This window comes from Mustela nigripes, chromosome 3 (genome assembly GCF_022355385.1).
Source record: "Mustela nigripes isolate SB6536 chromosome 3, MUSNIG.SB6536, whole genome shotgun sequence".
NCBI lineage: Eukaryota > Metazoa > Chordata > Mammalia > Carnivora > Mustelidae > Mustela > Mustela nigripes.
In genome coordinates this window covers 113,433,922-113,446,081 of record NC_081559.1, presented here as the reverse complement: position 1 = coordinate 113,446,081, position 12,160 = coordinate 113,433,922, and the positions used below count along the sequence as shown (strand labels likewise).

Genomic DNA, 12,160 nt, shown 5'->3' with positions numbered 1-12,160 from the left:
CATTCCTTAGAAACCATTAATCTGCTAACACTATAACTTTGTGTTTTTTCCTAACACTATAGCTTTGTGTTTTCTGGAATTTCTTGCAAACAGAATCATACAATATGTGGTTCTTGGGGCACCTGGGTGGCTCAGTGGGTTAAAGCCTCTGCCTTTGGCTCAGGTCATGATCCCAGGGTCCTGGGATCGAGCCCCGCATCGGGCTGTCCGCTCTGCGGAGAGCCTGCTTCCTCCTCTCTCTCTTTCTACCGGCCTCTCTGCCTACTTGTGATCTCTGTCTGTCAAATAAATAAATAAAATCTTTAAAAAAAAAAAAAAAAAATATGTGGTTCTTATTTTTAAAAGATTTATTTATTTGAGAGAGAGCACGTGTGTCAGTGCATTGGGCGGGTAGGTAGAGAAGGCAGTGGGAGAGAATCCCAAGGATACTCCCCACTGATCCCAACATGGGGCTTAATCCCAAGACCCTGAGACCATGACCTAAGCCCAAACCAACAGCTGGACTTTCAACAAACTAAGCCACCCATCCTCCCCAATATAATATGTAGTCCACTGTGTCTTCTTCCTTCTCTTGTAGAGCTGACCCTTGAACAACATGGTTTGAACTGCCTAGCTTCACTTATATGTGGATTTTTTTTTTTTAAGATTTTATTTATTTATTTGGGAGAGAGAGCATGAGCATGGGCAGGGGACAGAAGAGGGAGAAGGAGATTTCTTGCTAAGCAGGGAGCCTGATGTGGGACTCATTCCCAGGACCCCAAGATCATGACCTGAGCTGAAAGCAGATACTTAACTGACTGAGCAACCCAGGCACCCCATGTGGATTTTTTTTTTTTCGATACAGTACAGTACTGTAAATGATTCTCTTTCTTATGCTTTTCTTAATAAGTTTTCTTTTATCTAGCTTACTTTATTATAAAAATACAGTATATAATACATATAAAATATAAATATGTATTGTTTATCAATAAGGCTTCCATTCAACAGTAGGCTATTAGTAGCTAAGTTTTTGCAGAGTCAAAGTTATACTCAAATTCCTGACTGCACAGAGGGTCAGTGAGCTTAAAACCCAGGTTGTTCAAGGGTTAAGTGCATATGTTTTTGAGGTTCATTTTATTTTGTTCTACATACCAGATGTTTGTTCACTTTCAATGTTGAGTAATATTCCACTGTACATATATAAACCAAACTTTATCTAGTCACCAGCTAATAAATTCTGGGTTGTTTCCAGTTTTTGGCTACTATGAATGCTGCTCCTATGAACACTGGAGTATGGGTCTTTGGACATACATTTTCATTTACCTTGGGTAAATATCTAGGAAAGGGACTGCTGGGTTGTACGGTAAGTTTGTATTTAACTTTGTAAGATACTGCCAAACTGTTTTCCAAAGTGGCTAGATTATTTTACATTTCCACCATGTATGACTTCATCTTGCTCCACAAACATCAAACTTGGTATTGTTGGTCTTTTAATTTTAGTCATTCTAGTGGATGTGTACTATTTGCTGTAGTTTTAATTTGCATTGCCCTGAGGATTAATACTACTGAATATCTTTTTATGTGCTTACTGGACATTCAGATATCATCTTTGGTGATGTTGCCTATTCAAATATTTTGTCCATTTAAAAAGAAGGCAGGGTGGGGCACCTGTGTGGCTCAGTCAGTTAAGTGTCTGCCTTCAGCTGGGGTCATGATCCCAGGGTCCTGGGATCAAGCCCCACATCTGGCTCCGTGCTCAGCAGGGAGTCTGCTTCTCCCTCTGCCTCCCCCAACTTGTACTAATGCTCTTTCTCAAATAAATAAATAAATAAATAAACAAATAAAATCTTTAATAAAAAAATAAGGCTATCTCATATAGCAAAAGCTATGGGGTTACAAGGGTTTCTTATATATTCAGGATGTAAGTCCTTTTCAGATTTATTTATTGCAACCATCTTCTCAATTTGTGGATTGCCTCTTTGTTAATAGTGTTTTGAACAGTAGACATTTTTAATTTTGATAAAGTAAAATACACCAGTTGCTTTTGTGATTAGTGGTTTTTGCAACCTAAACAATTTTTGCTCACCCCAAGGTCATAAGCAGTTTCCACGTTTTCTTTTAGAAATTTTAAGTTTTACATTTAGATCCATAATGATACATTGTGAGTTAATTTTTGTGTATGGCAGAAGTAAAGGTCAAGGTTCATTTCTTCCATATGGATATTCTGGTGTTCAAGCAATATTTTGTTGAAAAGACTATCATTTCCCTATTGAATTATCTATGCACATTTGTCAAAAATCAGTTGATCATTATGTGTGGGTCTATTTCTGGATCCTCCACTTTCAGTGATCTATATTTCTATCTTTATGCCAATATCACACTGTCTTGATTAGTACAGCTTTATAGCAAGTATTCAAGTAACATAGTAGAGTCTGCCAAATTTTTTTTTAAGGGGTCAAAATTGCTTTGGCTATTGTAGGTCCTTTGGTTTCCACATAAATATAGATTCAGGCTGACAATTTTTACAAAAGGCCAGAAGAGGATTTTGATTAGAATTTTCTAATTCTAATTCTACCCAGATCCCTTTGGGTAGAACTATTATCTGAAAAATACGGAGTGTTATTTCAATACAATAGATGGGCATAAATGATCACTTCATTTATCTAGGTTTTTAATTGTTCTCAGTCATGTTTGTTTTCTACCCACAAGTCTTACACACATTTTGTTAATATATCCTTAAGTGTTTTGTGTTATTTTTAACACAAGTGTTAAATGTTATTTTTTTTTGATGCTATTGTAAATTACATTTTAAAAATTTCATTGTTCATTGCTAGTACTAAAATTAATTGGTTTTTATACATTGAACTTTTATCCTGCAGCCTTTACCAATTCTACTTATTGGCTCCAACAGCTTTTTAAACATATGATCTTTATATATGATCATGTTGTGAACGTTCCCTGTTGTCCGGATTTTCTCCTGACTAGATTTTAAGGGAAGCGGACAATTTCATAACTTCCCCCCAAACCTATTTGCTCAGGAAGATTTTGATTTTTGACAATTTCATTACAATAAATGTACTGACTATTCCCTTTTAAGCTCCTTTTAGAATCATTTAGAACCAAAAGAATCTTGAAAGAATAGTTAAGGAAACTTGTAATCCATACTTCTGACCTTTGAACATATATCTGAAATCCTGATATGCTTAGGATCTCAAATTAATTCTTCTAATAAAAGCAATAGAAAATATAGAGAAATATTAAACTCCTTATGGAAAAACTTTCATATTCTTTTTTTTTTTTTTTAAGATTTTACTTATTTATTTGACAGAGATCACAAGTAGGCAGAGAGGCAGGCAGAGAGAGAGGAGGAAGCAGGCTCCCTGCTGAGCAGAGAGCCCAATATGGGGCTCGATCCCAGGACCCTGAAATCATGACCTGAGCCGAAGGCAGAGGCTTAACCCACTGAGCCACCCAGGCGCCCCAAACTTTCATATTCTTTCTCAGAGTCACTGAAGGAAGAAATACACACAATATTCAAAAGTAAAATTATAGACAATTTTGGTTTAAGTCAATGATTTCCTTCTCAACAAAGTCTGAGGGCAATCATTGCTAATTGAAACCTTTTTTTGTTTTGACTTTTTTAAAAAAATATTTTATTTATTTATTTGACAGAATGGAGGGAACGAGCACAAGTGGGGGAAATGGCAGGCAGAGGAAGAGGGGGAAGCAGGCTCCCTGGGATCACAACCTGAGGTGAAGGCAGATGCTTAACCAACTGAGCCACCCAGGAGTCCCAACACTGTTTTTAATAAGCATTATAATTCTTTGTAAACAGATGTTCAAAAACATTCTCTTTCAGCTATACTTTAAATTATTCTATGAATTTATAATCAAAGACAATTTGTCAAAAATATTTGTTAAGGAGCAAAGAACTTTAAGTAGCTCTATAAAGACTTGTTGACCCCTACTTATGCCCCACAATGCAGCAAGTATAACACGTACAAATGTACACAAGGTTCCAGGTTCCAGGGTATGGTTCCAGCCTTCATTCTACAAGGTCCTACCCCTGACTCCTGTGGTCTAGTTGGCAAAGTAGTCGGCAAAGACCTCTTAGAAAAAGTGACATCTGAAATGAAACCTCAAGGAAGGACAGGAATAAGTAAGTGGTTAGATAAGTAAGTGTGAAAAGGAAGAAGGAAGATTGTGGCAAAAGGAATAGAATGTTCCTGTGTTCCTCAAGGTCAAGAATATTGGGAACTTTTTGTCAATCTTTCAGAAAATGAGTAGTTACTATTAAGGAGGACATAAGAAGTAGCTTAAAATTCCTTCAAGTCTAAAGAGAACTAAGATAAATTTGTAACAAAAACCAAGTTGGTAGGAGGGAAGCAAAGGGATAAAGAGATTGAAACATCAAAGTTCCATAACTCACATACAAGAGCCGGAGAGACAGTCAATTAAAGATGATGCCTGTGCTCCTGGTTTGAGCAATGAGCAGATACCCTTTACCATTTTAAGAAAATTAGGAAACAGGTGGTGAAGAAAAAGGAATAGAAAAAGGAATACTTTACTTTGCAATGTCATCTTTTCACCTGAATATACTCAAAAAGACTACTTGAAGGAATACCTCAACTTTAGCACTATTGATTAGACTGGGTACTTTGTCGTGAAGGACTGTCCTTCCCATTTTTGAATATTTAGCGGCATCCATGGCCTTTAAATATCAGATGCCAACAGCACCCCCTTACTTGTGGCAACCAAAAATGTATCAGGACATTGCCAAAAATTCCCTGGACTGCAAAATCATCCCTGATGACAGGGACCATTGATCTATAGCACTCAAAGGGCATACCACTAAAAACTAAGTGCGTATATGTGTATATATTCAGTTGACGCTTGAACAATGCAGGGTTAGAGGTGATGACCACACCTGCAGCCAAAAATCTACATGTAACTTTTGACTTCCCTAAAAGCTTAACTACTAATAACCTACTGTTGACTGGAAACCTTGCCTGTAACAGTTAATATGTATTTTGTATGTTATATATATTACATATTATATTCTTACACTGAAATACATAAGGAACACAAAAGTACATATACAGTACTATACCACATTTATCAGAAAAAATTCACAAGTAATGGACCTGTTCAGTTCAAACCCGTATTTTTCAAGGGTTGACTGTGCTTTTTTTTTTTTACCTAAAAGGCAAGAATTATGCCTTACACACCTTTGGGCTTCCTCATGGCACTATTATACCTCTGGGCCATAAAGCAGAACAAGGAGAATACATTAATGTATTTAAAATATACTTCTCATAGGCATGCTTCACTATTAAGTTTCATGTATACTCCAGTATAAGTGAAAGGATTAAAAAGGGAATTTTAAAAAAATTTGCTTATTTATAAAGGGAGGGAAGAATAGAAGGAAAGGGAGAGAGAGACTCTTATGCAGGCTCCATGCACTGTGCAGAGCCTGACGTGGGACTCCATCTCACAACCCTAAAATCATGACTTGAGCTGAAATCAAGTCAGCTGCTTAACCAACTGAGCCACTTAGGCACCCCCAAAAAACCTTGTTTAAACTAGAATTGTAATATACCCTTTCTTCAAATTCAACAACCTAGAATTTACTAAAATGCCACAAGGAATTTGCTAATTTTTAAATGAAAAACTGGCAATGTCTTTTTTTAAAATTTAATTAATTTATTTTTTTTTAATACACATATAATGTATTTTTATCCCCAGGGGTACAGGTCTGTGAATTGCCAGGTTTACACACTTTACAGCACTCACCGTAGCACATACCCTCCCCAATGTCCCTAACCCCATCCCTCTCTTCCGCCCCCCCCCAGCAACCCTCAGTTTGTTTTGTGAGATTAAGAGTCACTTATGAAAAACTGGCAATGTCTTAAAGCAAGAAGCAATATAGAAGAATGTCACATATCTCACCTGTGGCAGCTGGGTTTATCAATCCTGCAGAACCACTGTTCGCAATCTGTGAAGGAGCCTGGCTTAGCCCAGTGGAAGGGGTTCCTAACCGAGGAAACTGCTGAGAACTCATTTCCACCTGCAGTGCATACAGTCATATGGTTATTACTAAATTCTCACATTAGAATCAATAATGAGAAATTAAAGCATCTCCAATACCTATACTTTTCTTTAAAAAAGCAAATGCAGCTTCATTCATCTAGAACAATTAACTGTGATCAACATACGGCGCACAAATGGTCTAAATTCTTTAAGTTTTTAAAGGATATGGACTAAAATAATAGTAAAATCGTTTGTGTGGTGTTGGGATATACTATGACACTCCATAAATACTTAAAGATTACCACTCAAAAAAAAAAAAAAATCAACACTGAATCCTGTACAAAAGCCATATGATAGGTATTAACAAAACACATATTATCTGTATTAAGTTTTATGGAAAATGACATGTTCCTTTGAAAGACTGAAGCTCACACCAAGGTGAACACAACTGTCATCAGTATGTCATAAGAGGAACCTGAGGAGAGATGCCCGGTTCTAAAAAATCAGAAAGCTTTCCTCAAGACCTAATCCAAAAGGAACTCTGAAATGATTTTCTGCACAGGCCTTCATTTACCAATTTCCTCCTCCTTCTCTCACAGACCCCCTACTGAGCCAGAGGGACCAGAGACCTTCACCACTTTTTCTAAAATCAACCCCCACTTTTCCCTCAGAAGCCAAGCTCTACCGGTATTCCCAGTTCGCACGCAACCCCACCCCCACCCCGAAGCCCATTGCTGAGATCGTGGAACACAGGTTTCCAGAGACACTTTGGCTGAGACTTCTCTTGGAGGGTGGGAAGGAGGACGGCGTTCTGGGGAGCCCCAGGACAAGCGGTATGCCTCTACCTGCAGCCGCCGCCCGCCACTCGCACCTCCCGCTTCCATTTCGCCGGGCTGGGGGTGCCGCGGAGGGCCCATCTCGATGGCAGCGCTGGGCTCCTGGGTCGTGGACAGGGCTCCTCCCGGAGCGCGCCTCGGGCCCGCAGCTGTCCAGCCCCGCCGGCCCCGCTCACCCCCACCACCTGGCCCGGGTTCTGCTCCAATCTTCACCCCCAGAACCTGCCCCTCCCTCCCCCGCCCGCCCATTGGCCCCACGCCGGGCGCGTCACTCGAGGGCCCGGACCAATCCGCGGAGGCCTGCGCGCTCTGATCCCGCCCCACCCTCCCGCCGAATCCCAGCCAATCAGGCACGAGCCTCGTCGGGGCAGCCCAAACCCCTCGAGGCTAAGCCAATGGCAGAGGAAGACAAGCGCTCCCGGCGAGGGGGGCGGGGAGGCAGGAGGCCCCGCCTCGGTCAGGGTCTGAAAGAGGCGGGCGCAGGGCCCGGATGTGGAGAGTCACTTTAAACTGCTCCAAGAGCCAAACTCCCTGGGCCGCCCGCCCACCGGCGCTTCCCGGCCGCTCCACTTCCCCGCCAGGGCCCACGTCCGCCACGCCCCCAAGCCCGAAACAGCCCATCCCTCCTGGAACCTCTCCCTTCCCTGCCGCAGGACACCCAGTCCCTGCCGCCGGCCCAACCGCCGTGCCCAGCTCATGAAAGAGCCTAGGTCTGAGCCACAGGAGACGAGGCACCGCTGCCCTTCCCCAGGGACGCACGGCGGGACGGACGCTGCAGCCCGGCTCGGCCGCCCCGCCCCCTCGTCTCCTCCCCTCTTCTCCCTTTCCCTCCGCGGCGCCTGTCCCGCCATTACCTGGGTGCTGCGCCGAGGGGCCACCGCGCCGCCTCGAGCTCGCTCCCGTGCGCTCTCTGCCTGTGGGACCGACGTCCTCGGGCTCCGGACCCACCGCCGCCGCCGCCGGGGCGCTAGCACTCTGCCCCCCACCCCTCAGCCCAGCGCCGCTGCTTCCGCCGCCGTAACGAGCTTCTCACCTATTGGCTGGTGTAGGTTCCGCCCTCCTCTGGGGAAGCCAGTCACCGCTCAGTATAAGCGGGAGAGCGGACGGGCCTCCCCCTTGGGGCCGCGGAGTTCTCTGGGAAATGTAGTCTCCGGTGTCAGGAGGGCGGGCCTGGGGCGGGACCTCCAGGCGACCGGGCCGGTGCAACACACCCCTTTGCTGCCTAAAGTGGATTCTGGCTTTTTTCTTTGCCTAGTAAAGAGGTAGTGGATTCCACCCTTTTGCCTCAGCTGACGGCAGTAGGTTTCATTTTACCAAGGGGGCTGCGGAAAGGGCAAAGGGTAATGGAGGCCGGCTATAGTGGGACAGGGAGGCCGCAGGAAGGGCCGAGGGTTTTCTTGACTGTGCTCACTTCCCCGTGCCGCGTTGTAGGACTTGATGTCACCACAGAAGGCGACGGCCGGCAAAGTCTAAGCATCGTTGGAGAATCCGGTGCGCTAAACGCGAGCAGCTCTGTCGGGTTTGCGCCGAGCGCGCCTCCTCGAGAGCGCACCGGGCTGGGCAGCTTCAGAGCCCTGCTCCTTCTGGTTAAAGCAGGCTAGTTCAGAGAAGGGCTGCTGGCACAGGACTCGGGCACTGTGCACTTGCTCAGTTTTTCCAGATTACAAAGAAGAGGACGCGATGGTGCTGCTTTGTTGTTGTTTTGTTTGGGGTGGAGGACTAGAGTTTGTACACCTGTGGAAATCCTAGCCAAAATTGGTGAAGCAAAATTTGGATCTGTTAGTAGTGATTACGTCCCCCTTCTCCTTTCCCAGATGGTAATTTAGGCCTGGAGTTTGTAACTAGTTAGAAATAAAGGGATAGTGGTGATTCAAATCCCTCCTTCCTATCCTGCACAACTGTGTGAGATAACTGCTTGCTAGGAAGCAACAAAGCTGAGTCTTAAGTACCCCTCTCCTTCCTCAAGCTACTTTCCTTTTTCACTTTCTTCCCTTCTCAATTTTCTTCTAAAAGTAATTGATGTGATACACTGTAGCCTCTTCTCTCCTTAGGCAGTCTATAACCCTTGTTGGATTCTGCTCCTGCCACCCTTCTCACACTGTTCCCAAAAGCTGCCAGTGACTTACTTCACCCAGTGATCTTTGTTTAGCCCTCCTCATGTCTAACTTACAAAGAGTAATTCCTCCTTAAAACGCTCTTCCCTTCTCTATGACCTTGCTCTCTCCTGGTTCTACTCCTATCTGTATCAAGTTCCATCACACCTTTTTTTTTTTTCCCCCTCACAAAGACAGCATTCTCTGACACTCCTACCAACTTATAATACTATACTATCTTCCTAACTGGTTTAATTCACTCTCACAGTTTCAAATATCATTCTTGATAATGACTCAAGAATCTTGTCTACATAATAAGTTCTGAGTTGTACACCTGCAGTTCCACAAATATGTCTTACAATACCCTGAAAGGTAACAGATTGAACACCTTTCCTGATTTGCCTATCCATGAACTCCTTCTGATTTCTGGGTTTGATGAATAACATCACCATCCTCTCCAGAGGCCTTTGGTTTTATTGTTATTTTTCACTTTTCCATCTCCCAATGTCACTATATGTATCTCTGTACCCTCTTTCCAATGGCTTCCATTGCCCTGCCTCAAGCTTTCACTATTTCTCGCCTGGATTATAGTAGTGCTGTAATTGAGTGCCCCCGCCTGAATCTCTTCCTATTCCCAGTCTGTCATCCACAGAGTTCTTTTTCTAAAACATTAATTTAGTCCATTCTTCCCATCCATGATGTCCCAATAACTTCAGAATAAATCTTTAAATCCAGTTTTTGAGATCTTAATAATTTGGTCTCACCTACTCAAACATTAGGTACTCTCTCAACAGTAGTTTCCACCAATCCTCCACACAGTTTGACTTCCAGGGGTTTGCTCAAGGCTGACGTGCCCTCTATAAGGCCCCAATCTTGAGCGATCATCTGGTAGAGTTCTGCCAATTCTACAATACCTACCTGGAAAGAAACTTATTTATCTTCTACAAGCCTTCCTTGAATTCCTCTCCTCCCCTCTCCCCGCACTGGATACTTCCTGGAACTTCTTCAGTACTTCTAATATAGCACTAGTGTGTCTACTCTGTATTCCTCCTGGGGTAGGCAGACAGAAAAATTACTAATCTTTATATTTCCAGTCAACAGAAAGAATTAAATAAATGTTTGCTGAGTATAGTCACAAACACATCAGTCTTACACAATACCCAGCACTCACCACAGCACACACCCTCCCCAGTGTCCATCACCAGCCACCCCATCCCTGTTCCTGTTCCCCACCAGAAACCCTCAGATTGTTTCTTATGATTAAGAGTCTCTTATGGTTGGTCTCCCTCTCTGGTTTCATCTTGTTTCATTTTTTTCCCTCTCTCCCCCTATGATCCTCTGCCTTGTTTCTTAAATTCTGCATATCAGTGAGACCATATAATTGTCTTTCTCTGAATGACTTATTTTGCTTATCATAATACCCTCTAGTTCCATCCATGTTTTTGCAAATGGCAAGATTTCCTTTTGTGATGGCTGCATAATATTCCATTGTGTATGTATCTGTGTGTGTATATACATACCACATCTTCTTTATCCATCTGTTGATGGACATCTGGGCTCTTTCCATTGTTTGGATATTTTGGACATTGCTGCTATAAATTTTGGTGGACATGCTCCTTCAGATCACTACACTTGTATCTTTGGGGTAAATACCCAGTAGTGCAATTGCTGAGTCATAGGGTAGCTGTATTTTTAACTTGTTGAGGACCTTCCATACTGTTTTCCAGAATGGCTCTACCAGCTTGTATTCTCATCCATTGTTTTTATAACCTTCATCTGTTTATTACTCAGGCCACTTCGGCATTTATTTCCTCTTGGCACCACACTCTGTGTCACTGTCCCTACCCCAAATACACCTATGTTAGGCGTGGTGGATAGACCCTAGGATGACCCCTCCTGATCCTTCTCCTGGTGTTTATTCCCTTGTTTAAATCCTTTCCCTTGAATGTGAGCAGGACTTGTGATTTGTTCTAAGTAATAGAAAATGGCAAATGTGATGAGATGTCATTTCCTTGACCATGTTATGTTCTTTGAGGCTGTCTTGCTGTCAGTCTTGCTCTAGAGGCTCCTACATGGCCCAATGAAGCAGCCATGTGACATGGCAAGGAACTGTAGGTGGCTGGTAGGAACTGCAAACAACTTCTCAGATTTGAGTGTGGCTTCCATAAAATACCTGCAAGAGTTTGGATTCCTTGGTCCTACACACCAAGAAAATAAATTCTGCCAACAACTGGGTGAATTTGGAAGTTGATTATTCCTTAGTCAAGTTTCCAGATGAGAACTTAGTCCAGTTGATACCTTAATTGTCACCTTATGAGACTCCATGCAGGAGATTAGCTAAGATACACCTGGACTCCTGACCCACAGAAAGTATGAGATAATAAATGTGTGTTGTTTGAAGCTGCTAAGTTTGTGGTGATTTGTTATGCAGCAGTAGCCAACTAACATGCCCAGAATAGGGTGGCATGTCACCCTAGAGCATTTATTCTACAGGATGTCTTGAAGAAATATTCTGTCTAAACTAGGAATGTAATTACCCAACCTTCTCAGTTCTCTCCAGAATCTGAAGTAGAATTTGAAAGTGTAGAGAAGAAAAGAAGCTGAAAAGCCTAAGCTTCATGAAAGCCATGAGAAAAGCAAGACAGAAATAGGCTGAAGCCATAAACAGAAAAGAGCAGCATGGAGTTCCTGAGGACACCTGGTTGTCAGGGGAAACCCGTAGAAGCAGAAACATGTAGGGGCCAATTCACCAGGTAGCTGGTGGGAGATGGGCAAATACCTCTTAGAAAGCCAGAGCAACCAGCTATGGCTCTAGAACTGACCAGGAGCCTTGTGGGTATTCATCTGTAGTCCCACTCTTCATGACCCAGAGTGAACCAACCCATCTTCTTTACAGCCATTCACAACTTGTTGGTAAATGCACATTAACTTGCGTGAGTCTCACTATGGCTGCCAAAAGCTGTTAAGGTGAAGTGTGAAGTCTGAAGGTAGGCAGTGCAGAGTGGATACAGTGGCTGCACCATCTATAATGATCCAGATTCCTATCTCTGTTCTGCCACTTCTTGATCCAGGTTGGCAGCACCAGCTCTAGACATCTACAACTCTGTTTCCACCCCAACTGGTCTAATGTTAAGTGGACTGCAATTCAGCTGTGACACTAAACACCCAGTTAGTGCAGGGCTCACACATTGAGGGCAGAATCCACCACAGGCTGCCCTCACT

The 12,160-nt window shown here is 43.1% G+C and overlaps 1 protein-coding gene across 5 annotated transcripts in view; it reads right to left on the bottom strand.

Moving 5' to 3' along the window:
- Positions 1-7,857, bottom strand: part of SAP130 (Sin3A associated protein 130) — a 92,530-nt gene extending 84,673 nt beyond the window's left edge. For 2 of the 5 annotated variants that reach the window (XM_059394528.1, XM_059394530.1), the window contains exons 1-2: positions 6,855-7,046; positions 5,929-6,046 (exon numbers count right to left, since the gene is read on the bottom strand). In XM_059394528.1, the coding sequence (XP_059250511.1) occupies positions 5,929-6,046; positions 6,855-6,926 (190 nt within the window). In that variant the 5' untranslated portion in view covers positions 6,927-7,046. Of the gene's footprint in view, positions 1-5,928; positions 6,047-6,854; positions 7,047-7,699 lie in introns of those variants that run through there. The other 3 variants (XM_059394526.1, XM_059394527.1, XM_059394529.1) reach the window with 2 other exon arrangements.
- Positions 7,858-12,160: the final 4,303 nt, after the last annotated feature.